The sequence below is a fragment of the Sander lucioperca genome, chromosome 2, assembly GCF_008315115.2.
Source record: "Sander lucioperca isolate FBNREF2018 chromosome 2, SLUC_FBN_1.2, whole genome shotgun sequence".
NCBI lineage: Eukaryota > Metazoa > Chordata > Actinopteri > Perciformes > Percidae > Sander > Sander lucioperca.
The window spans coordinates 8,474,316-8,502,054 of NC_050174.1; the positions used below are offsets into that span (position 1 = coordinate 8,474,316).

At 41.3% G+C, this 27,739-nt stretch overlaps 1 protein-coding gene across 2 annotated transcripts in view; it reads left to right on the forward strand.

The window, feature by feature from the left end:
- The first annotated feature begins 2,378 nt into the window (after positions 1 to 2,378).
- Positions 2,379 to 27,739, forward strand: part of efna5b (ephrin-A5b) — a 92,945-nt gene continuing 67,584 nt past the window's right edge. For both annotated transcript variants that reach the window (XM_031305517.2, XM_031305518.2), the window contains exon 1: positions 2,379 to 3,573. In XM_031305517.2, the coding sequence (XP_031161377.1) occupies positions 3,449 to 3,573 (125 nt within the window). In that variant the 5' untranslated portion in view covers positions 2,379 to 3,448. The remainder of the gene's footprint in view (positions 3,574 to 27,739) is intronic.

Below are 27,739 nucleotides of genomic sequence, written 5' to 3' on the forward strand. Positions count from 1 at the left end.
AGTCCAAGAGAAGAGGTCCAATCCAATCCAAAACAACAACAGTTAACCAAAGTGCTATAGCCTACAATCAGAAAAAAGAAAAAAAAAGAAAAAAAAAACATAGAAAGAACACAGTGAACACGTGACGTATGGTTGCAATGGGTCGGAGAGATAGGTTGGAGCTAGCCCATTAAGTACTTTGTACAATAGTAAACAATAGTAGGCCTAGCTTGAAGTCAATTCTAAAACGTACAGAGAGCCGGTGAAGGGAGGCTAGTACGGGGAAGATGTGCTCTCGCCTGCGTGTTCCTGTCAAAAGACGAGCTGTATGGTGAGTGGATTGTGTCATTCAAAGGATACCCAGGCGAAGGAGAAGGAGCAGGCTACCCTCCCCGTCGCTGCCAAACTGTGTGGTTTTTTGAATTGATTTAATAGGGACTGCAGACGAGAGACCAGTGGCGACTAGGTGCATGTTCGAGCTGCAGCGTTCAGGACCAACTGCAAGCATGAGAGAGAGAGGCCTGCTTTACACCAACATAAAGTGCATTAAAGTAGTCCAGCCGGGTCTAAATAAAAGCATGTATAACATTTTCAAAAATACTAAACAATAAGAGTGAGAGTAAAGAGTATTATCTTAAAATGTTAGCTGCCCTCTTCACCTTTCCTCCCTCCTTTCTTCCCTCTGCTTTTCTGTCCTCCTGTATCCTTGATGGCAACTAGCACCTGTTGCACACACACACACACACACACACACACACACACACACACACACACACACAGGCATTTTCAACTAACTGCATATAATTTTTATAAAGGATAAAATATTGATGTAAAATTAAAAGTCTTTTTTGTCTTTTAAATATTAGGCCATGTATTGGCTGACGGACACACAAAAGTAAGAGGAGTTAAAGAAGAGCATTCTAAAAGAAGTCTTCACTTTTCAGGTTTCTTTGCTTGTATTTTTTATTGCTTTATACATGTATTATATATGTATTATGTTTAGATTTATATTTCATTTCCCACTTTGTGCTTGTATGCTCTTGCACTTTGCTACTGCAACCTCAGACATTTTTATTCTACTTCTACTTACTTGTTGCTCTACATGACATATGGGCAGAAGAGGAAATGTATAATTAAGTTCACATGCCTTTTCAAATACATATTTGTTATATCAATCCCTCACGTTTAACACACACACACACACACACACACACACACACACACACACACACACACACACACACACACACACACACACACACACACACACACACACACACACACACACACACACACACACACACACACACAAAAAGACCTAAAAAAAGATCACCTAACAGTCCTAAATATATATATATATATATATTTTTTTTTTAAACATGCCATAAGGCCAGGTCAGATATATATATATATATATATATATATATATATATATATTTTAAACATGCCATAAGGCCAGGTCAATATAAATTCGCCCCAGACGCTATTGTATCGGTATGAATTCATGTTAAAGTTATTTTCGTTAGGGATTTCCCACCTGAATGTAGGCCTGCTGCTCATTTTCTAAAGTTTCATAAATCCTCCTTGTAAGCACTTGTCTGATTTAAGGCGACGACAGACGCGGTTCCCCTGGCGCACTCGAACTTGGATTTGTCCCCGACTGAGTCAGCTATCCCCCCTGCCCGCCACTGCGGGGCGTCTGGGCGCTGGAGCGGCGCCGTGAACCCCTTCAGTCGGCTCCCTGCAACAGGCTGCCCTGTCACATCTTCCCGCAGCGCTGCATAGCCATCATCTCTCAGCATTACGCCATACACAGAGGTTGTGAGGCACCAGCACCCTCCGCCTCTCTGTCTTCATAAACCTGTGGGATAGATGTGACCTTTTTAGAGTTGAATTCCACACAGTTATAGATTAAATACTGGGTGTGGGAGGATTAATGGACGATATCGTTGAATCGGCCCAATTGCAACATTTCCAATGTTAATTTATTATAATTTTTGAATATTTAATATTAGAAGCATATTATAAATTAGCCTAGGCTTTGTTAAAGTACATTACCTAAACTCATACTTCTTTCCAGTTAGTAAAAAAAACCACATTTGAATTGAGTTCAATTGAATTGAGAGAGAGTAACTGGAGTCCATGGTCTGCTGTGCTCTGCTGCGTCCGTTTGCATGTAATTAAATAGCGCCGCGCGCTCTTATCGGTCGGATTTGACAGTGAAGTTTCTAAAACGGCCCCTGTCCTGTGCACCTCTTCCCCCGTCCCCTTCCAGCTCTACCTCTCCGTAATTGAATTAGCTCGGTTTTAGGCGGGGGAGGGGCCTGGCTCTGTTCGAGTGACGCCCATTCAAATAATTTCAAACCAATGGGACAATCCCCCGCTCCGCCGTAACCAAACCCACTCTCGCAGTCAGCGTCTGGAGCTGCCTGCCTTTGCCTTCACCTTCCTGTGTGTCCCGGCGTCTGAAACCCAAACACAAGAAAGAGGAAGACTACACAGCGCCCTCATGGGAGAACGCACGATTTTTTTTTAAACCTGCACGTCGCACGATGGCTTATATATGAGGAGGACACTTTGGGATGCGGACATAAACAAGAGTCTCCACGGAGAGAAGCGCGTGAGAAGACACAACGCTGTCCGTCCTGTCTCCGACACCGAGAAGGACTCCTCCCCACCTCGGCAGTGACACCTCCGGTAAATCGCCGAGAAAGGATAACAGTCTTCTTTTTACGCTGGAGACGAAGGACCGAGTCTAACATTACCATTCATCTGCCACTGACGGACTGTATGGCTTTAAAAAGTTGCCTGGAAAACATGGACATCTGAAGTGAGCCACACGGCGTCATTGGACACGTTGAGCCTCTCTCTCTCTCTCTCTCTCTCTCTCTCTCTCTCTCTCCATCACATCTTGGACTGACTAATCCCCTGCGCTTTGGGCTTGGAGTAAGAAGTGTTCAGCAGTTGTCATTTGCCCTGACACAGGCTACATCAGTAGTCCCTACATAAGGGGAACATTACCACACCACAGAAGACACTGCTTGTTGTGCTGCGCATTTGTGTGCGCTGATCTCACTGCTTGTGCATTAGTAGGAGAAATATTTTGTCAGCCCACCACGGATTTGTCAGAGCTAAAATCCTGCATGCCATAAAGCCTTTGATTCATCTGGACCCTCGACCTGCATCAGAGAGACAACACAGTGACGCGTCGGTTTTGTAACTTTAAATGTCCGTCAACCTGAACTGAATTGTCATTTCAAGTGTCCCCTTTGAATGGTCACGTTCTCGCTGTTCCTTTCGCGTTTTCTGTTGTGCTAATTTGTATTTGTTTAGCATTCACGAACTGCGCCAGCAACACACGGCCACAAGTGAATGAGACACTCGTCACCTGTCCCGGTTGAAGCGCCCGTACAACTCGACTGACTGACCGACACTGAAGAGGAATACGTGCCGAAGTTTCGCTGTAGTGATGCTGCAAATGGAAATGGTCATCTTCGTCTGCCTGGTGCTGTTGATGTGTGTATTTTGCCAAGAACCCAGTTCCAAAGTGGTGGCCGACCGCTACGCCGTCTTCTGGAACCGGACCAACGCCAAGTAAGTGGCCTCACACAGGGCAGGTTTGCCGCGGAGAGTCGGCGATGTTTCGTCTCCTCGCATCTGCGTGAACCACGGGGTTCGCAAGTTTGCTGGACTACATCGGTGTTTATTCTCCGCAGTGAGGGCATAATGCCAGTAGGTACAGGCTATAGCCGAGGATAGGATCACAGTAGTGTAAAAAGGCTATACTTTGTCTTATTTTAAATACGTGGCTACTCATTATCAGCGCGTCCCTCGAGGCAACTATAGATTATACCCGTGGGTAATAAGGCCTGGGCATAGCATCCATCGTCTGGTGTCAATATTGTCCAGATACGAAAATTCAGCGTTTCATTGTCAGTTGTTCTAGCTGTAGACTACAGGTTTAGGATAAAAGCTATAACGCCTGGGACATTATCTTCCCTGTTTGGCGAACTCAGGCTGGTTATAACATGGTATTTACACGGCCCCACTGGACCCATTAACACCAGAATCTAACTAGTCTCAACTAGGCTAAACACTTAACAATCAGCACAAATCCACAAAGTCGAAAAATTTAAATTGTAGGCCAACGCTTATGTGGTTCTAGAGGTATTTACTGTTCATCACTAACTATAGCGAGACTAAATGCGACAACATAATGTATATGTCAATATTAAAAGCTCATTCACGAAATTCAGCACAGTTACCATTGTGCGATTTATGGGCATATAGTGGTCTCAGCACACCTAAAAGTACCCTACATACAGTAAAGGAGTGCTTCATGAATATTATAAAGGCACCATGGCAGACAAATTACACAAAATGACAAACTCGTCTTTGAATAGTCAAGACACACAGCAGGCTGAAGCCCCAGAATATTACAGTGTTTTTTTTTCTAATAACTATTAATCTTTAAAATAGTTCTTGAATCACTTTTTCTGTGAAGAAATGTTGCCTTGAGCAAAATTTTATTCATTTTGGTTAAGTTCAGAAGCCAATACAATACAGTTTTTTGTTCAGCATTATAATGATGGATCATTGACATTTGAAGCACACTATTATGAAGTAAAAAAAAGAATCCAATGAAATTTGGTCAGGGAGTTTTTATAAGCTTTTAGAGATGAAACAATAGATTTGCTCAAATTAAACCCTAAGTAATGCAGATAAATTCTGGATCATGAAACCCAGTGTAGCGTAATTGTATAAAACTGAAAGGGAAAGTGAAGTGTGGAATCCATGAACTTTTCCATTTAAAACTTTGGAAAACTTTCGCTCTTTGTAACGATATACAGTTTCCTCATTCTAAAATGGACAAAGTTTCTACAAATGAAACTTTACATATTTAGTGTATATATATATATATATATATATATATATATATATAGTTTTTTTTCTCTCCATTTTTTGCATATTGGTGAGCATGAATGGCTGATTTTTTGTAAGTGCAGAATCACAAGTCATATCCTGACCTAATTCATCCTCTCAAAATAAAAATACTGAAACACTTAATTTAGATATTGTTAAATGTTTTATAAAAAGTGTGTTCAACATCACACTGTTAGAAGTGAAGTAAGGATTGTATGTGCTGTTGACTCAGATGGGCCACATGAGAGAATTTCAGCAAAGTTAAATTAAAAGTTTTTCAGATGTGCTACAATGCTTGAGTTGAGCGGCTCTCTGCTCGGACAGGCTCCAGTCAAGCTCAGTGTTCATGTTTGTTGAGACAGCGTTTCCCACTATAAGTCCCTTATGGAGTTAGACTGTACAGCCTTGTCGCCGGCTTATTAAGTCTAAACAGTGCTGGTGGATTTTACAGAGATCTTTTTTACTCAACTGCCAACGGCACTTAGTATTTGTTGAATAAAATCCTCAGCTTAGCCTCCAAGTGTGCACAAAGCCATTAATAGCACACGCTGAATTTGTTGCACAACTATTTATATACATTTTGAAGTTTCTGAAAACATGATTTATTGCTTGAAGCAATTAGTGGTCAGGGGTACAAATGGAGGGCTGACTGTAAGCCCTCTCCTGAAGCCGGGGCCAGTCTCGCAGGGTGCGTAGATTCTCGGTCTGATATACCGTAGACCGTGACTGTTGTGGTCTAGGTCTTTACTCTGACTTACCCCGGCTGTTTATTTATGGGGCGCTTTCTTCAATAGAGACAAACACAATTTCGAGTTGAATCTAGATTGCTGCTGTTGATAGACATACTTTCATTAGACAGTACATTTCTTTTTTCAACAAAAAGGTTTTGACTTGACTGGCCGCTCAGTTAACTTGATATCTTCCAGATGTGCTGACAAGTTTTCTCAGTTTCAGTGAAGGAAAAAAAAGTGTAGTTAGAAAAAAGGGGAATTAAAGTAAATCTGTTAATCTCAGATCTGACACACTACCACTGAAAGAGAGAGGGGAGAAAACAAGCACTTTGTGATCCACTTGGCTGCCTGCATGTTGTGTCTTTTACTCTCTTTGCGTCCAAAGTCAAATATGAAAAATAGATAGCTTCCTGAGCCTCATCTGTTTCTGAAGCCCTCACTTGCCCGAGGAAAGGAAACAGGTTTTCACAGAGGCTATAATGCTGCTAACACCAGTCACTCCGTTCTACTTACTCTAAATAGAGTTTGTTTGACTCGCACCCCTGCAGGCCTAAAGGCAGGAAGCCAGAAAGGTAACACAACAGCAGGGAGGAGACAGAGACAGCGAGAGATAGCAAACTTGTGTAATTGATGACTCAGTTAATAAATATTGAGTCCCTTTCTTCATGCATTACTGTAGAAAGCTGGTGTGGCCACTGTAACGTAACTTATTCACTTCTGTCTTTTGTTCTGAGGCTTCACAATCACACCGAAAGTTTGGCTGCTCTAAGAATTTACTGTGTGAACGATCACCGCACATAGAAAAGCTCATTAGAGCCAAAGCTATTTGTTACTATATGATAGCAATGAATTAAAATATATAATGCAATTTGTCATAAATAATGTTAGCAAGTAACTTTCTCTTTACATTCTTCCTTTTTGGTGTCTGAACACAGTCGTTCAGGGCTTGTTTTACTACAGAAACTACATCCAGAAAAAGCCATTTGTCGACATTCATTTTTATACCGTACAAAACTGCACCTTCCACAGACTTGAAAATTGCCCAAGCTAGACAATCCACCACACTAAAGCTGTAGTTTGAGTTTGTTTTTTTCACAAAATCTGTTTTGCTTTGAAATGAATGTGCTCAAGTTGGATGTTTCACATCAGCGTGTGCGATACGTTGTGCTCTGCTTACGTACTTAAATCACCTGAAATGCACAGGGAGAAATAAAAAAACCTATTCATGGAAATACCAACTAAAAACTGTTTTACTCACTTCACCTACGATTAATTAGAAGTTTTAAACTAAAAATACTTTTTGATTTTATATTGCAAAATGATTGGAGAAAGTGTGAACTAGACGTAGACAAAAACAAGCAAAAGAGCTACTTCTACTGCTGTTTCACGTTAGACAAAACAATGGTGCAGAACTTTTTGTGTCTGAAATGTAACCTTTAGTTAACAAAAAATGTTTTTGCAGGTTCGAATTTCTTCTATTTGGTTTTCCAGCGCTCAGAATTACAAGCAATTGGTAGATTAGTGTGGAATTTTATATTGGTTTAGTGTATTGTAATTTGCGTTAGCGGTGCCACGGTTCTTTCTGCTGGGTGCTTGTGTTGTTGGGGATTGGGGTTCGAGGCTGAGGGGATTTCCATTGTGTCTTGTTGGCTACAGTCCACCGTTGTGTATCAACTCCAGCATGAAACCAGAAACTTGCTAACTGTTTAATTTTATCTTTTCTTTTCTATCTTCACCAATCTATCTATTTAACATATCCACACTTTATCTTTTAGTTTTTGTTTTGTTTTGCTTCTCAGCTTTTTGCCATGAAAAAGTGATTTTGATTATCTGTCCTCAGAGAGTTCCTACAGCTTGAAATAAGTTAAAATACAAGACATTTCTCTGTGGATTCTGCCCTCTGCTATCTCACTGACTGCCTTTGCTTGTGACTATTTATTCTAATGAGGGGACAGCCAGTGGCTCTAATGATGTCTCGGCTGTAATGCCGAAGAGAGGGCCCTTCCCTTCCGTTCCCTTTCTTTCTCCCCCTCTGCCCTTTCTTCTTCCACATATTCCTCCTTGCCTTTCTCCCGTGTTGCCTCTCGCCGCTCTGCCTCTCCCCGTCTCTTTCTCTCTCCCTCACGCCCTCCCTTACTCCCCCTCTCTCTCTGTCTCTCCTTGCCGGGCACAGAAAATGAATGAATACAATTAGATATTTCGGGAGTCCCTCCACAGTGGACGGTGTAGAAAGACGTGCAGAGGTCAGCCACACTTTGAGAGGAGCTGAGGGAGAGGTCACAAACATACGGCGAGGAATAACGAATGAGAAAGTTCGCCTGTGAATGACAAACTAGTAACTAGAACACTCCTTGAAGTGGAGTGTGTTATTAACATTAACAGTTTGATGCGGTTGTGGTCATGCAAATTGCTCAAGGTGATTTGTATTTTGCTGCATAATTTGTAGCTCAACAAACAGCCTGGAAAGCATTTTTCTAACGTGCTGCCTTGTGTTGTTTTTGCATTTACAATGTACTGTAACTGGAGGCCTACGTCCAGTAGTTGTGTCGCTGGCATCAAAGACAACTTTCCTTTGTTGCAGTCATGTCTGGCTCATCTTTGTCTGTGCATGTGGATGTTTTTGTGCTTCAGCGTGCATGTGTGTACATGCGCATGCAATGTACCAAATGAGCCATAAGGTCATATAGGGCTTGTTCCCTCTCCTTTAGACTCAGATACCAGAATAAATACATATTTTGTCCTTGGACTTCTCATTACCTGTCACAGACCAGTGGGACATGAATAGGCGTCTTGTCAATCTGTGCTTGTGTGTGTGTGTGTGTGTGTGTATGCATGTGCAAATGCTGACTGAACACTAACAAAAGCACCTATGCATGGAGGTGGAAAGTTAGTCTACACACCAATCTGTCTCTAACAGATGTGAAAAAAGGTATATTACAATATTAACTTTTATTTTAAAACCTGGGATTTTTAAAATCAAGTTCATATTGCCTTTGATTGCTAAAGTGCGTTGTTTTTGTCCACATGCTAGTCTTTCCTGTCCCCCTTATCATTTTTATTTATACTGACTCGCTCGGAGCTGTGTTTTACTCTCTCCTCTGCTCTGGCTCTCGTTCTCTCCCTCCATCTCTCTGTCTGAGAGCTGATTAATTCTCGTTAATGACCCCTTGCTCTGTCATTCTTTTATGCCTGTGGCATTGGCAAGCACAAGCACCGACCGAGCTGCGTGGAAAGCGAGTGAAGGGGACACAAAGAGAGCGAGGAAGAGGATGTAGAGAAATAAACACAGGACCTGACGGAAAACCAGCAAACTGTAATGATGGTGTTTTGCGATGTAACACTTCTATTAGGTTTAAATGGCACTTTATTTTCTCACCAGACCTGTAAATGTACATTCCATTTAAATTAGATGTTTTTCTTTCTATTAACTAGAAAATGAGCCCAGCAGGCATTAGTCAATGCTTAGTCAATGTGCTTGGCAGAACAGCTGTTCTTCAGCGCGCGGTGGAAGAGGGGGAGGACTCTTGGCCGTGACCCTTGTGGAGGTGCTACGCAGCGGACAGAAGAAGCCCTGTCGCCGGGGGTGCCTGGTGGTCAGGCTGCAGTCTTGGATATGCTAATCCTACTGAAGTAAAGACAGCCTACAAATGGCTAAAAAAAGACAACAAAAACCCCTAACATGTATTATAGTTTTGTATATTTATATATATTTTAGATTGAATTATTATGGATTTATTTATATTTATACTTCTTTAATTATTTATTATTTATTTACTAAACTTTTGGTGGATTATTAGTTTGTTTTGTGTAAATAAAAAAATTCAAACATTTTATGCTTTTATATGCCTTGTGCTGACTTTTGAACAATGAATTCCCCTTTTTTGACCGTCATTTTGGTCATTTTTTTAAAAACAGACCACAACCTCAGAAAACCTGTATTTGCTCATGATTAGATAACTATTTCACATAGCCTGACCAAGGTTAACAGTGTTGAATTGGCACTAAGAGCCTTTAAAAATACCAATCTCAAGTTAAATGTGTGCTTATCCACCAAAGAACGGACGGGATCTCTTAGACAGAAATTGATAATATTGAATGGCAGCTTCACTTCAGTTGCACATGTTTCCCTCCCTTGCCTAGGGAACCAGATTGTAATGTCCACGTTTTTGTTTTCAGAGTAATCACTCCAAGGTCAGATGGAGTGCTGAAACACTGCTATCAGCTGAGCAATCTGTCTTTTAGCACTAATTCAACCCGTGGCTTTCAGGGGAACGCTCACTGTAGCTCTACTTGGAAATAATAAAGTATTAACCAACTTATACAACACCCACATGTGCAAAGCTCAATTCGAGACTTATATTTTGCCGTAAGAAAGATAAAAACAATGTTTCCATGTTTGGCAGTCCTAAGTTGTATTTTTACTGTGAACACCTGAGTAGATTTGTGGTTGCTATGAACAGAGTAGACAGAGAAAGAGAAAAACATATTTTGCTGTTGGGTTTATTCAGCTCCCATATCAGGAAAGCTCATGTTTCAATTTAAGACCAAAAAGGAGTGATTAACAGGAATACAGGACTGCTGCAGGTCCAATAAGGGTCAAAACGCCAGTCCAGGAATCTCACTATCATGTATTATAAGTCCTCATTCGTGGCTGAAAATGGCGCTACCATATCCTTCTTCAGCTCCTCTGCTGTCCTCTGTAAGATGGAGGCTTAGAAGCAGCTGTTACTGTAGTAACGCTTGGTTGATCTATCACCCCTGGCCAGAAAGGGGCGCTACTGAGAGAGGTCTGATACCCTATTGTGCCCTCTTCTCTCAGCCTAAAGCATTTCAAGTGTACAGTTGGAGTGAAAGCTACATGCATTTGCTTGATTTAAAACAGCTCTTTCTGCTTTGCGTGATTTGACCTCGTTAAACTCATTTACTGTCAAAGTCATATTATATTTACAGGAACTACACCAGCATGTAAAGGGCCAAAACGACTGATGGGTTTCAAAAATGTTTTTCTCTTACTGTCATTGTTCACTTTTCAACTGGAAAATGTGACGGGAACGATTGAGACTGTTCACATTTTGCCAGACACATTTTCCACAGATAATTCCTTTCATGGTAGGCTTGCTTCGGACCTTACACTGCCGTTTTCCTTATTTAACTTGGGAGGCTGCGGGGGAGTGACTGGCTGTTTTTCTAGCTGGGCAGCAGTGTGGAGAATAGATCCCAGAAGAGAACACATCTCCAGCTTGTGAATAAAGACCTAATTGACGGGTTGTAGCCAGTAGTAAATGACTCATGAGGTAATATGTCTTCACAGACAGACTGAGAAACACACAGAGGGACTGTACATGGTCTGCTATCTCTTTGGAATTGAGACAATCTACTTGGTTTATTTCCATACTTTTTATATTCCAAAATAGAATTTTTAGAAATCATAAAGTGCTGATTTTAGCCAGAAATTGTTATATCACGTCCTCACCTGTATGTGGTGATTATCCATGGATGGCTTACACGGCTTCTCATGTTTTTGTTTGGCGTTTCTTTGTTTGCGTTGGCAAAGTAGTAAAAAGGTGAAAGGCCTAGTTGATTCGCTGGCCTTGTTTTTAATATGAACACCTCTTTATAGAGTTCCCACTGCTGCTACAGTTTTCCACTGACATAAATATAAATAAACAAACAATGTTGCTTTCACTTTGTTCAGTCTACCGTTGTGGCGAGACGTGCCAATAATAAGCTAGCTGCATTTGCCTGTTTGAATTGACAGTAGAGAAAATACTACCCCACACCACACACACACACACACACACACACACACACACACACACACACACACACACACACACACACACACATCCAATGCTGCTGGGCCGTGAGACTGAAAGGCGGCCATTGTTCTGCTCTCTGTGTCCACTCCACATAGCCAGGGCTGAAAGTAATGCATGTGCTTTAAACGGCGGGAGAAAAAAAAGGGAGGGCAAAGGAGAGGAGTGAGGGAGAATAGTGTGAATGGCTCGGGGAAAGGGAGAGTGCACAGCTGAAGTTGTAGTACGCTTTTGGACAGAAAAAGGGAGGAGAGGAGGAGTATAATGCAAGTGCCAGACACAAGGGGAGAGGCATGTAGTAGCCAGGGGTGACACAGTGTGTGGAAAAGAAGAGGTGGCAGTTTCCCTCATTTCCAACTAGCCTTATCCATCCTCTCTCAACTCATCAGCCCTCCTCCCCTTCTTGTCTGTCCTTGCCAGGGTTTAAAGATGCATGCGGCCTGCTGGCTCTCTGTCTGTCTCTCTGTCTTCCTGGTGGTGACCGTGGTTGGTTGGTTGGTTGGTGGTGGTTCTCCAGGGGATGGTCATCTTTGCGGTCTGGTTTTAGTGACACTGGGGCTATTTTTTTTACAGAGATAGGATTAAGTCCGCTCAGGTTTAGACCCCTGCTTTGTTTCCTCTAACACTGAAGACTCCCACACACAGGGCTGTGTTTACTTGGGGGTTGCTGCTGTGGCACTAAAGTTGCATCTTAGAATTAACTACTGTGACACAGTGCACACTGTGCCCTTGAAAGTGCATTTTCCACTGAAATGCATATCACAGTCTGAATGCCAGGGCGTGTGTAATGTAGCAGCTTAATGAAGGGTTTCATTCCAAAATGCTACATATCTGCTGTGGAGACAAATTGGTGCAAAGAGAATGAGTTGTTTTTGTCCTCAGCAGTAGATCTACTTTGCAAGCGAAGGTCATAAAATGATGCGTTCCTTTCATTGTGATGAATAATGTGTATAATTATGCATAATTGTAATTCAAATGGTGGATATCTCATTTTGTTACAAATAGATCTATTGTACTGTATGTTAAAAAATTGTGAAATCGGCTAAACTGAACTTCAACTACTACTACTTTGGCATGAAAAGCTCTTTTTCAGATCTATTTTCCAGGATCTTTCATTAGGTAGCTTGTCTGATCTGAGCTCTGGAATCAAGCAGATAATGAATCACGTTTTAAAAATGTATAACACAGAACTGAATCTGACGTCTTCAGATGAACCTGGGTTTGATAAGATGAGCAAGTCTTTTGTGTTTGTGGGTATCTGTGTTTGTGTGTCCACACGTGTGCAAGTCCGTGTGTTACTGGCAACTTGTGCGCATGCGTAAGTGTGTGTGTGTGAGTGTGCATGGTTATCCTGAGCCGACCTCTGCATCGATGCCCGCTTTAATGAAGCAGCAGACACACACACACACACACACACACACACACACACACACACACACACACACACACACACACACACACGTCACTATAGCAGAGCACAGCACTATTCTTGACCCAATTCTCTGAGCTCCTTGATAGTTTTCCCATTTCTTGAAGTTGAATTGTGTATGTTTGCGTGTGCATGCTTGTCTTTGTTTATGTGTGGTGGTTGGTGTTCCTGTGTGAAACTGTACAGTGTGTATTTTTTTTTTCCCCTGAAGGGAAAATGATTGATCCCGGGATGTGTGATAAATCCCATCTTCACCCTCTCCTCTCATCTGAGCCCAGCTTTGACTGGTCTGGCTTACTCCAAACATTATCCCACATAACCAAATATGACACCCTAAAGAACATAGACCGAGACACACACACACACACACACACACACACACACACACACACACACACACACACACACACACACACACACACACACACACACACTGGTTTGGAAGGGCAGTTCATTATTTCTTTAGTGAGGTTCAAGTTGCAGGAGATGTGGTATTTATTCTGCTTGTTTATTTTCTTTCTTTAAATCAGCGAGCAGCAAGCCTCGGAGTGCAGCAGCCTTTGAACCGCGGCCTATCCCATGACTGCAGCCCTGGGTATTAACCCAGAGCCACTGAGAGGCTTAAAAAGCCATCAGCTCATTGTCCAGAGACAAAAAAAGCCCCCTCCTCTAAAATCCCCCCCATCCTTCTCTTTTCCTCCTTCCCTCCTTTCTTAAGAATGTCTTGAGCTGGCCTCTGCTGGCATTCATATTAATCAGTTTTAAGGGTCTAATGAGATAAGTGAGACTTAAGGGGAGTCCCCAAAGTGGCCTAAGCCCTCCGGATAAACAGAGGTGATGAGCGCTGCCTATGGCTACATCCACAGTAGTGTTTTTTCTTTCCAGCATAGTCATGCATACAAAGGTTCTTAATGTCCTTAATCTCACTGTTGAGCTTAGAAAGCCAAAACATCAGTAGATTTATTCAAGAGCGAATCGCCACTTTGCCTCGTAAATGGCAAGGTGATGATAAAATGGTTTGATGATTTTGGTTTGGCTCTGGGCTTGTGAATTGGTTGAGAAGCTAGTGTATCTGTGAATTTGACCTCACCCGCCAAGTATTTCTGGAATATACTGTAGGCCAGTCAGTTTCCTCCAATTCTTTTGATCTTTGTGCCATATTGTCCTCTCTGTCTTTTTCCCATCCTCCTTCCCTTCCTCTCTCCTGTCTCTGGGATTACCAGATCTTTAACTGTACTGTCCATATTCTTGGCTCTAGGGGTCCTGCTGAGGTGACCCAGCATGCCCACTGTCAGCATTAGATTCACTGTTGTGGCTGGAGCACTTGATTGACACCTACCTACACTCTCTTTCTCATTCCCCCTGATTTTCTGTATGTCTGTCTTGTCTGTGTGTGTGTGTGTGTGTGTGTGTGTGTGTGTGTGAGATGAAAACTAAAAATGTGGCACCAGCCAAACACAAAGAGGTAAATATGGTAGCAATGGTTGGATCAGTTTTTGATTTGTTTGAAATGAAATTGGATTAATTAGGCAACAGTGACTAAAGCTACTTAGAAAGGATAACCTTCATAGGCAAATTAAATAATCTATAATCTGTAATAATCTTTAAAAGGTGCAGATGTCAGGGGTCAGTTAGGACAAAAGAAATGAAGAATACCAGTTTGTTTCAAAATTTCACTAGAAAGTTAATGTAATCGATTGAATTTAAAAATAAATTGTTTTAAATTCCTGCTTCAGAGAAAACATAAATAGTAGTATATAACATTTGGGTAACAAAGGCTCTGGTTTAACTATATCAGTAGAACTACTGGAGTAGCTGTGAGGCGGGACAAATCCTCAGAGAGTTCAGTTTCACCTGCTGTTCTGTTTTTCGGGGCCGCAGGACTCCACGACCGGAGACATTCCAGCCAGGATTAGAGCGTGCATGGCAAACGGAAGCACAAATAACAGGGAGTGAAGGCACTTTTTTTCCCTCCAGAAATGACATAGCGTTTGGCCTGGCTGTTTCAAGGTTAATATGCCTTTTGACATTTTTACAACAATTTGTGCAAAAATTCATTTAATATGAATTATATATAAACATATAATTTGTGATTCCTACGCATTTTGCCATTGAAGACAAATTAAAATGTTAAATTGCGAACACATTTGAAAATAAAAACAAACTTTTATTACATTAATTCACAATTTAAAACAAATTATGTTAAAAATATTTTATAAATAACAACTCAAAATGACAATTCATCACAAGAAGTAGCAGTTATAAAGTTGAATAATTGTTTAAAGAAAAATTCTAAAACTTGTGTCAGTATTTTTTTGTTTTTGCTTTTCCTGATGCTTTTCATTTAAAGTAGCTGGCAAAATCACATCTTACAATAAAATGCAATCCAATACAATATACATTGTTATACATTTTTATATTTTACCATAACAGCACCAGTTTTTTTTGGACACATTGTATAAATGCTCCCTAATTTCAGGTACATTTCTTCTTTAAATAGATATTTATTAGTATAGCCTATATTTCTCCCCAGTGAAATTTAATGATTAAAAAAAGAAAAAAAAAAAAAAGTTTTCACAATTTTGGCTTAGCTTCAGAAGATGCTAATTTGCCTACTGTTTATTAAACCTTTTTATGAAAAGCTTGACAATTTGCAGATGTTTCAGTGGTATTATTTCATGAGGTACAGGGTAGAAATAGATTATTAGCCTGTGGGAAAAGAGATGCATCATATTTCTTGCATTGGATTAGAGTGCGTGCCTTGCTGTGGGTGGAGTGATGAAATATTCATTACTGTTTGTGATCTCTAGGAAGAGTAGTACTTGCAAACCTTCGCACGCAATTCATGAAAAATGAAGTCAAGGTGGACATGTTTGGAGCATGAATATGATGGAAGCTTGTCTGCTTGTCTGGTTCGTATGACCTGAACCCAAAGCATTCATGATGGCTGGTTTGACCATACACATCTCTTTGGCTGCTCTCAGGATTTTTTTTAAATATATGTTTTTGTTTATAACTTTTTTTGTGCTTTCCAAAAGTTGTTAAAGAGGTGAATAACTAAAAAAATCATGATTAATCTGTTTAAAGATTGGCCCTGGATTTCTTGTTAAGAGATTGACAGCTGTCAGTCTCCATGTCCGTGACAGTGTCAGATTTGGCAATCTGAGTGACATCAGGTCCACGGCTGCTTTAATAATGCAGTACAGCCACACTTTTTATGTCCACTTCAGCTCTCCATCATGTCCTTTCTCTGGGATGTAGAGAGCTGTCCTTACATTAAGACCAGGCCAGATTGCGTCTGCCGTCGTACATTAGCAGCAAAGCCTTCCTGCCTGTATCACTGGTAAGAGGAACATGGCACGAAGATGGCTGAATTATTCACAGTCATAATCGGCCTTTATGTCCTGCTGCCAAGCCTGGCCCCACTGTTATTCTAGTGCATAATTGATAGTGCTCAGAAGTGGAAAAGTTAGAATAGCAGAAGTAATGCAAAGCGAAAGTGTAGTCAGGCAGCGTAAGAAGGGAAGAGGGGGATAGGTGGGTTAGTGAGGGGGTTAGAAAGATGGAGGTGGGCCCCTATAGGAGTTTTTACACTGTGCTTGTGTTAGCCTTTACGGGGCTTAGGTCCAGCTAGCGTGAGGATCGCGTGTGTAGGCCAGCCAGACTAGTCTGAGGTGGGGAGAGGAGAGGGGGATAAGAGGGGGATAAGAGGGGGATGAAAGGAGGTGGGAGGGAGAGGAGATGGGGATCCAGAGTAACAAGGCCTGACGCTGAGCCGTTCCAGAATGTGGTCTGTTTCTCCCCCAGAGTTACTCTGAGGCTCCACTGTGGGCAAATATATTTTTGACACTTAAACAGAATTTGATTTTTTTTTATTTAATTTTTTTTATTTTTGTCTTTGAAATGATTGGGGAGGAGTAATAACAACTGTTCTGTTATCTGCACAGTAGATTTGTACTCACGGGTTTGGATTTCCTTTGGACCTGTTCCAGCTAGTTTTTTCATTACTTGCTTGCTCAGGCAGGTAAGAGAGCCATTGACATCACATTACAACCATGCGATACAATGATCAATAAAACAGCAACCTCCAGAGGAGAGCAGTTATTGGCTCTGTTCCAATAGTAAAGAGAGGCCATCTATTGGGAAATTGAGTGAGACAACCTTTTGAAAATGTTTCAAGACGGTACTGCACTCTTGGAAATAAAAAAAAAGTGCAGTGTGTTCCATATTTCATTTAAAGTAACCTGCCATTGCATATCTTCATCTTTCCCTAATTCCTCATAGGATTTATTCCTAAATTATTCTATAGAGTTAGATATATAGTATTTATAGTGTGATATTTCTGTCGGAGATTATTTTTTTCTGCCTCGTCACATCTCCCATCCAGCTCCCTCAATTGAACCGAACACCCTTCCATGGAAGTTTGAATGTCTCAGGTGAAGGTGTTAACACAGCCCCAGGTGTAGTCTATTTAACACCTCTCTGACCCTTAACAAAGCCTTACTAAATGCTGCCTAGCTCTACCTTTTGTGTTTCATAACAAAGCCCTTTAGCTTCTAATAACACCACTGCACTGCCAGTGTCAAGAGAAACCTGAGATAAGGTCCACATCAGAGAGTTGGTGGGAACTGTTTAATCCGCTTCTCGAAACCAAACCAACACACAACAGGCAGGGATCATGTTTGGCAAAGTGGCCTGCTTTGATGGAGGGATTGGAGGGTGTGAGTAGGAGGAATGGGGATGACGGAAAATAGAAAGGCGGCTGAAAGCCAGTAGTCTTTTTACAGAGCTGTGAAAGAGAACATCTGGAGAAAAATACAGGGAGTTGTACACAGTGTGCTCTAATGCTCACTCTCACACACAATGATCATTTCTTGGTTCTGCTGGTTGATTCAGCAATTTCCCCTCTAATCACAACCAAAGTAAATGATTTGTTCCATTACTTAAGTTTTTACATGTATGCAAATATATTGACCGTGCCTGGTCACAAATAAATGAATAAATAGTGGCCAAGTAATTTTCACTGAAATTGAAAGCGGCATTTCTTCTTCCCTCTCTAAGATTCTACTTTATTTTCTCAAACACTTTATTAGCAGTGCCAAATACGCCGTTATCATTAAAACGAGAGCTCCACATCCAAGCTATATATATTTTTTGTCAACATCACTTTTCCAGTATATTAGAAAGTATCTTTCACCAGAGTCACTACAATGTGGCCATAAAACCGTCAAGTGGAAACATTAGCAGCGATATGTCTCAGAAACTCATAAAACCAATTTACGAGTGCACTTAAGGCCCATACACCTACTGGAGCCATTCTATAAAGATGCAGACAGAGATTGCACCAAACTCTCCCCAATTACCCACATTTAAAAGTAATAAATGTGGATCGATAAGTGATAGAGGGCCTGTTAATTGTGGACTTACCCAGTTGTTTCCAATGGAGATTCTCCTTTTCAAACAGAAATTGCAGCATTTACAAGCTTACCATTGATTTATTTCATTGTTTTCTTCCTACAGGCTAAATGCTGCATTGAGCTGTTTTTGCAGTAGTCATCTGAAGTGAATGTTTTTTTTTTATTATCTTTTGTAGTGTTTAAATTCTTAAGAGACTTGCCTTTATCTTATTAAAAGAGAAATTGCAAGGATCGGAAAGCTTTTTATTGCAATTATTCTTTTTATATGCGACTAATTTGTTTTTAGATATCCCAAATGAAAAAAAGAATTTTAATCAAAGGGAACTTAATAATCAACACAATATAAAGTAAACAACCTTGCTACTCTGGTGCGTGAAAACAATAGTGGCAGCCCCCTGTGAAATACGTTGTTGGTCATCCAGCAGTAGGACATGTGAATAGGCCAGTATGCCTAGTTGAGCTTATATTCTTATTTATTTACAGCTTGGCTCAGCGTGCCAGTGCTGGAATGCTATTGGCACTAGCAGGTATGGATTAGACCTCTTTCTGTCTCACTGTGAAGTTAATTGAGGGAATTCTCCTCCCACAGTGGACTCAGATCTGCATGCAGAGTCAGCTCACAAAGCACTACAGTTTCACTTTTAATTTCAGTTGACGATTTCTGAAGCCAAACTGATGAGACTGCATCCGATTAATCATTTCTCTGTGACCTTTTACACGCTCCGTCTGAAACAAGCCCTCCTCATCACACACCCAGTCCCCCCCCCTCCCAATCCCCCACACCGCCATTAATTTAATGCCATTTATATGATATAATGGCTTATTACGGTGTCACTAATTAGATTGTACAGCAGTTCAATGTGTCACTATCCTATTCTACCATTAATTGCTTCACTAATGGTTTGCTTTTGCATATTTACATGTAACTGCGCAATTATTCTACATTGCTTTATGTATTTACATACAGCAGCAATGCTTACACTACTGCGATGAACAATTTTCTAGACTTAATTAGGTTATTATCAAAAAAAAAAGTCTCATCAGGAAATGCCACAGCTTATGTCCACGGATGGCATTCAGTTTAAATACCCACATGGCTGACAGGAGGATGAGCTACTGTCTTTTTGATACATTTGTCTGAACATGTGTTATTTATGTGCAGTTTTTCACGTAAAAAGCCAATTAATTAAATGTCACAGTGAAGCTCAGATTAGCCATATGTTTATTTGCTCACAGAGCATATTGTGATGTATGAGAATTTGAGAAAAGGCAATTGATTTATGATTGATATGGTATTATTTGCTTGTCATGGCTTATTCTATGGATTTATGTATAAACACTTCCAATATTAGAATATGAGTTGTTTATATCTCAGTGGTAATTCCCTTTTTTTCTATTTGTGCACTTGAATCCCATCTAGAAAACCTCACTTGTACATACTGATCTCTCAGTGGAGTTGTGTTTTACTTCCACATATTTGGACACAGCATAATTCCTCTCCTTCTGGCTTTGTTTTTTCTGTGTCTCTGTTGGTCTTTAATTGTGAATTTTTCCAGTCATTTACAGCCTAGTAATGATTTTATAGCAGGCTGTTTTATACCGGTGTCCAAACCTGCAGCCTGGGGGAGATTTAGTGTGTTGCCGCTGTTGGGTAGTGAGCTCTAATTGGAAGGTCAGGGGGACGTGTTTCAGAGTAGCAGGAGATCACCCGCGTACTGCAGATTTAAAGGTTATCCAAACCCACCCACAGACATAAAGATGTAATTTAACTGTTATTATATTAGCCATCTGGATAGAGAATATTGCATGAAGAACTGATTTAAAAATTGAACTTTTAAATCATGCTGAAACTTGCTTCATTTACACCATGTAAAATATTTGTCCTTTTAAAAAAGATTAAATATGCAAACATGCTCAAATTATTACATGATTTGTGTTAAATAAGATCACACTATATATACTGTATTAACGTACACAAAGGGTATTATAGTAGGTACATACTGTGCTATTTTGAACATTTTAGATGCAAGTGGAATAGTGCTCTTGGTTGCTTTGACACCAGGAAGATTTTTTCCATCCAGCCATAGCGTCTCTCTTAAGAACAGCTGCCTCTGGTCCTGCATAGCATGCCAGAAGTTAACCACACTGTAGGCTTGGCTGGAAGGCTGAGACGCCTGTGTGCTTGACTCTTTGTGTGTCTGAGGGGCTCTGTTTCTGCATTTCGTGCCACATTTCGTGTCTATCGCCAGCCCTTCTCTCACGCTTGCCTGGTCCTGTGTCGTTGATGGGGTTTGGGTGGAGGGTGGAGTGAGGAGAGCGTGGGGAGAAGGAGGAGGGTGGCGGCCGGTAGATAAGTGGTCGATGTCTGGTTTACGCTGTCGATGTAGGCTGGGGTAGGCTGGGTAACGTGGGGGGCCCACAAAAAGATCTCTCAGGGTGATTCTTGGCACGCAATGTTTTGAATACTACACACAGCTTGTGGACAGACTCCTCCTGTACATTCATAGACACACACTTTTGACATTTGGTGACACAGAAAACTGTTTTCCAACCTATTTGAGGCAGGTATCTGTGAGCTGTGTTGTGCATTTTGTGCACCTGTCTGTATCCATGGCTATTATCCTGTGTGTGTGTGTGTGTGTGTGTGTGTGTGTGTGTGTGTGTGTGTGGCAATACAGTTATTGACAACTGAAGAAAGGTGAAGGTTCTGCAGACAAAGAGGCAGAATGTGCTGACCAGAGCATCCAGCGACAAAAGGAGCCATGAGTCTGGGCTGAGGCAAGGATGCAGAGGAAGGATATCTACCATAACAGCCTGGCTCAAATGAACCAACACTCCTCTTTTTAATTTTATTTCTTCCCTTCTTCCCCTTTTTTCTTCTCTCTCTGTCCTCTTTTTCTTTTTCTCTACTTCTTTTTCAGTCTGCCGTTAAAGCAGAAGGAATTGATTTTCTCATCCTTTCTTCCCCCCCCCCCCTTTCTTTATTTAATACCCCTCTGCCATTGCATACCCCTCACAGCTCAAATCAATACAGTATCTGCATGTACACTGGGATAAAATACAAGTGCACACTATAACAGTGTCACAGCGGGGGTAGGCTATTCTTTAGCAAGCATCCTGTTGTTCTTCATCTTTTTTACCTGTTTTCTCTGCCTATTGTACACTCTGTTTTGTCCCTGTGTCTTTCCTCAACCTCCTCCTCTAGTCTATCCACTATCTACACCCACCTTTTTGATTATTTGATTCGCATTACGTGCCTCCTCCTTCCTCACTACCTCCCTCTCATCGATGCAAAGACATAATGCAGAAGGGTGTGAACGTTAAGAGACTGAAAATGCATTTACAGTGCCCCTCTTCTCCTCTTTGCCTCCTCCTCCCTTCTTGGGATTGCTTGTAATGAGAGTCTGAATGCGTGTATATATGTGTGTGTTGTGTGTGTAAGTAATGAGAGTGATATCGGTTCTTATGGGGGTCAGTGAGAGCACAGCAGAGCAGGACACTCACCATTATAACCCCTTAACCTGTGTGGATATTGTGCAGGGGTGTAAGTGCATGTGCATTTCTGTGTGTGTGTGTGTGTGTGTGTGTGTGTGTGTAGGTTACACTATATATGCAGAGCTGACTATCTGCAGACTTCTCCGCTTTAACCTTCTCTTTGTCCCCAGTCGAGCTGTCCTGAGTATAAAACAAACAGGCGAGCAAATATAGGCTCAAACACACACGGACCCCTGAAAGTAAAGAAGTCAGGGAGAACTGACACACAGTCGGAGACACACTGACACCACTTCTCCATCCCTGTCTCTCTTCCTCTCCAACTGCTACATGTACTTGACTACTTGACTGTATTCAGCGATTCTGTAGAGCAGCATTGAGAGCTGTCAGGCCCAGTGTGGAGCTCCCTTGCTGGGCTTGCCATTTCCTTGAGCTCTCCTCTCTGATGACAAATGACCTGTGTCTCTAGATCAGACACTGGGAGCTGCCGTGGGGGCGGGGTGAGGGAGGGTTTAATAGTGTAAAGTGCCCGGTTATATGGACTGAATTTAAAAAAGGTACTAGTGGAAGGTGGTAAAGAAAAAAACCCTGAGACAGAGAGTTAGAATGACTCATATCTGTGAGAAATGAAGCGATGAGAACCTCATTCACCTTTCTGTTCATTGAGTCACCTTTACTTTGTACAGTATTACAGTGTGTGTATTTGTACCATGAATTATGTAGTTAAAGCATCAGCTGTAATGTCAGGTGAACAGACACAAATATTTACCACAGCAACACCTCCAGATAGATACACCCATATCTGTGTACAGTACACACAAATAAATAAATAGACACACCTACTGGACACAATGAAGCTCATCACAGCACAGTACTTAGAGAACATTACCGGTTGATTGAATGCACTATTGCAATTTCTACAAAGTCCTGGCTAGACAAAGAATACAATAGGTTCCGATTAGACATTAGGCCCAAGGAAAAGTAAGTTCAAAATTGACAGGGTGGTATTGCTGAGTAATTTAGGGCTATTAGAATAGCAGCTGATTGGACATGCTATTATTTCTGTGTATTACCGAGTAAATGGCTTCTGATTCACTGCTTGTCACAAGACGGGGCAGCCCAAGAGGGGCCGGTGTGACTAACAGTTCCTCTTTGTTCACACCAAGGTTTTCAACGGGCCTTCAAGACCTGTTTTTAAACAGAAACGCCTAATTCATCCCACATGGTTCATGCTCTCATTTTCTTCCCTTTTTTCATTCATTTTCACATTCATGCACACACATTGCAGATTATACCTGCGCACACCCACAGCCTGAGCAGTCGTGTACATGTACAAACGCAGACAAAGACACACATTTACATGCGTACGCAAACACACACACCTTCGCTCTCAGCTCCTGCTTTGCTGTACCTTCCCAGTCAGTCAGTCAATGTTGGATCTTGCTGATTCAGGCAGCTGTCACAGCAGCATCAGCACTGGGGTCTACGCCAGACAGACACCATGCAAGCCACGTAGACATTATGCTGTGTGTGTGTGTGTGTGTGTGTGTGTGTGTGTGTGTGTGTTGGAGGGGGATGTGTGCATATGTGTCTTAACATGGATCAGTGGTTTAGGTTAATTCACGTTATACTGTATTCAACCAAAATGAATGCCATTACTGCAGTCTCTATATTATTTTACAAGGGCAGACAGGGTGGCCTTGTGGTTAGAGAGATGGTGCCATAAACGAGAAGTCGCAGATTTGACAGCCAGCGTTGAGTGCTCTTGATGTTGTACCCTCACCTGCTCATTAATTGACTACTGACTATTTCTCTGGTAAAAAGCAGTTACAGCAAAACATTTTTAAAATTTTATCCAGAGTAACTGTAACATGTATAGTTAAATTTGGAGGTAAACATTTTAGAGATGGAAATCTAAAAACAAATCAAACCAAAACTATGCATGGCTACATATCACTAAAGGTAAATTAAAAAAAGTGATTTTTGTTGTTGTTGTGTATTTAGAGTGAACTGACCCTTTAATTGGCATGTCTATACAATTAAACTGTACATTGATAAGTGAGTGTTTAAGTACAGAGTGTACATCAATCTGTGTTTTCACATCTCTAAATGCATTAGTCATGTGTGTGTTTGTGTGTGTTGTTCTTTTTAGAGATCAAGTCCATTGGTGGTTGATGACTATGTGAGCACCACTTGGGGTCCTTAGCTCCTGCTGTGCCCTGAGTGGATGTGCCCTCTCCATAGATTAGACACCATCTGTTGGCTGGCACTTGACAGATGCATAGCCTCCTCCTGAACACACACAGAAAACAGAATACATCCGTTTCACTGTTCAACTTTATCTACATTATTTACTCATTTTCTGTCTCCTAAACTTTTCCCACCCTCACCTTCATTCTTTAACTTTTTGAGTTTCATCTTTCCTGACTTCATTTTTAGTTTAGTCATACCTACCTAGTCATCTTCTTTCTCCCTGTAGCCAGTATTTATCGCATCCCTCTTCTGTTTTCTCATACTGTACCTTCATTTGTCCTCCCTTTTTACTTCATTCTTCTTCACTTCCTCATGTCCTTTATCCTCAACTATTTCTTTCCTTTTTTCCAAAATATCTCCCCTGTTCCCTCCCTCCTGTCTGATGGTAGTGTTTGGGTGTGAAAGACTGTCATTAAAGAGATGCCCCCTCTCCTGCTGGGAGTAATCATCTATGAAAGAGGACACATTAATGTTACCAAAGCTAACACTGTGTGTGTGTGGAGCTGTATGAGTGGTCCATGATGCCAACATGGCCCACTTTGTTTCACCCAGCACCCCCTCCTCACACACTCGCCAAATCCTTCCTCAAGGTCACAGTCACTCGAACCAGAAGCTGTGTGTGTGTGTGTGTGTGTGTGTGTGTGTGTAGGTCTCAGTCTGTTGCTGATCCCATGACTCTTGCTTTCTTGTACCTTTATGAATAGGGCTCATTCTCTGCTGAATCACAGGCATATTATTTCAAATCCTATTTTTGAAATTGGCAGATAATCCGCAGACCAATTTCACAGGAATTGATGCTGAACTTAAATACATGTGCACATATTTGTGTGTGAGGGAGTGTGCTTGTGTCAGCGGTATGTGTGTTTTGTAAGTGAGTCTGTACACAACCTCTGTTTTTGTGTCAGCGTTGTTTGTGTTTTGCCCGTGTGTGTGTGTGGCATCTCTGTGTTTCATCCTGCCTCCCAGGGTTCAATGCTCTCTGGCTATGCTGAAGGTCAGAGATGACACTGTGGGAGAGGGGTCAGTCATCACTGCCACCCCTCCATCTCCTCTTCTCTCCATCTCTCCATCTCTCCATCTTTCCTTTCATGTATTCTCATCTCTCTCTTGTCTGACTCTTGGTATGTGGACTTTATTAAATTTTCCTTTGGGTGGGTGACGGAGAAGACAGAAGGGGATCAGGGGAGTCATCCCCTCTTTGCTGCTTTCATCTGTCTCTAGTCTTTCATTCCCGTGAGGGGACTGTGGACATAGGGTCTACACGGTGAAAAGGTAGCCCAGAAACCTCTGCCCTCTCTGGGCACTGTGCTTCACGACAGCTCCCTGATTCCATCTGGAGGTCAGCGAGTGGAAAAGAGATAAAAAGAGCTCTCTCTCCCTCTCCTTTCACACATTACACACCGCCTGAAGCCTGACAGAAAGGTAAAAACTTTGTTCTGCAGTTCTGCTTTTCTCGTCAATCAATAGAAATTAAAAAATGTGCTTTGCAGCAGCAAAATAAGACCCAGCCTGGGATTGCTTTGCAAATTTAGTTAGTTAGATGGTGAGCTCTTCTTTTAATGAAAGGGTCAACAGATCCTGTTCTGCAAATGCACACACATTCTTAAACACATCGAGGCAGGTTAGAGAAAAGAGCGCATGAGAATGTGTGTGTGTGTGTGTGTGTGTGTGTGCACATGAGTGTAGTTTGTCTTTTTGTTTCAGGGTAGATAGGTATAGACCTCAACAGTCCCGCCCACAGCCGACTCCGGAAGTAAAAATTCCATTGATTTTCTCCATAAGGATTTTGAATATTAGTCATGATGTCTAAACCATCCGAGGTAGACTGACCCCGAGCTACGTGGTTGTGAAACGAAGGTTTCTGTTCCTGTAGAAGCTTGAAGTCTGTATGAAATCAACCTTGTTTTAAGAAAAACATGTTTTATCCACGATTTAATGTAGAAAAACTACACTACCCACAATCCTAAGCGTAATAGCAACATCTCTAATTGGTCCAACTCGCTGTTACCATAGAAACGTTTACCGTACCCGCGAAACCGTGAACGGCTAGCGCGAGCTTCTACCATTGAAGTCTATGATAGTTTCTTTACACGGTCTTGTACCTTTGCCGTTTTTTTTTTCAAAATGTTTTTTGCGCCGAATCAAATGTGTTATGCTCACTATTCATCTCGTAGCTGGTTGGCTTGGTTCCAGACTTAAAACTCTATATATAAGCAATTTTCGAAACGTCAATGAAACAATTGAATGGGGAAAAACACTTCCGGAGACTGAGCCGAAAAAAAGTGGGCGGTCGGTGTTGAGCTCTATAGTTATAGAGTTATTGCAGCACTGCAGTGGTTTATAAGCTAATAAAGGTATTTTATTCACTCTTTCTACTATAATAAAGCCCTTCTTTTCCTTGTGATCAGAACATCAGGTGTGTGTGTGTGTGTGTATGTGTGTGTGTGTGTGTGTGTGTGTGTGTGTCAGGGTGAGGGGGTGTGTGTGGTTGCACACTTGAGAGTGAGAGAGCAAGAGACTTGGGATATTAAAGAGGGAAGGCAATATAATTGAGAATGGATTTAAATAATATGTAGTTAAAACTGAAGTGAAAGCTTGCAAAGCTCAATTAATTTGTATATGAAGATTCAATATGGTAAAAACTAGTTTCTGTGCAGTCTTGAATATGTTTAATTTATTGACATTGGTATGTGATTGTAATATAGATATAGGATATAGGAAGGCCTATAATGCTCTTTTCATTGTTTTTTCTTTTTCTTTCTTCAGTTCTTCAATAGCTGCTCAGTCGTGGTGATACTGTATTGTTTTCATTTTTTGAACCGTTCTAAATCATATTGTGGTCTGCCCTGGGGCTTTTTGGCTCACACTGTCTCTGTTACAGGCAGGGAATCAAATGAGGTAATTGATTGCTTAAAGTGATCCTTTTTCCCCTTTGTTTTCTGCTTACGCTGTCTGTGCACTGTTTATTGGCAGAGAATATTTATCCATATTCCCCATTGGGAAAATGGGTTATTTAATTAACTTAATCAATATCACAGGCTCCATTTAGCCATCAAATAGGGCAAAATGATATCAAATAAGTAAAGGTTGTCTGCGATTTTACATGCTCTGTAGTTTTGATAAAACACAGAGGAATAGTAGGGGCGTGTTGGGACATTCACTTTGAATTTCTTTATTGTTTTCTTAAACAAACAAGTTCATCCTGGGATTTTCTACTCCCATCCTGCTGACCTTAATGATGGCCTGCACAGCAGATCATTTGAAAGGAAAAGAAGATGGTTAGTCAAACATGCAGAAGACAATTATTTATGTACAGAGTTTCGTCCACTGTTTTGTATAATGTCTCCTTTAGGCAACTGATTGTGATTAAGACCTGACCGTGTATTTGCTTAATGTGATCATGTAGAGGTCACGGTCACAAGAAAAAATACCAATCCTAGTAATGTGGAGAAACTGTGTCTGAACAGACATTGTGATTGCACCCAGTGGGCAATTTGTTAAAAACAATCCCAAAGGGGAGAGTGACAGGTAAAGTATTGCTTTTCCTCTTGTTTAAGTCTAAACTCTGCAGCAAACAGAGCAGGATTAATAATTTGTGTTAACAAGAAGGATGCCAGCTTCCTTTCATCCATCCTCAAATTGTGCCCCTCTTTGCTTCCACCCCTGTCACCCTGCTGATTATACCTGACAGTTCCTCCT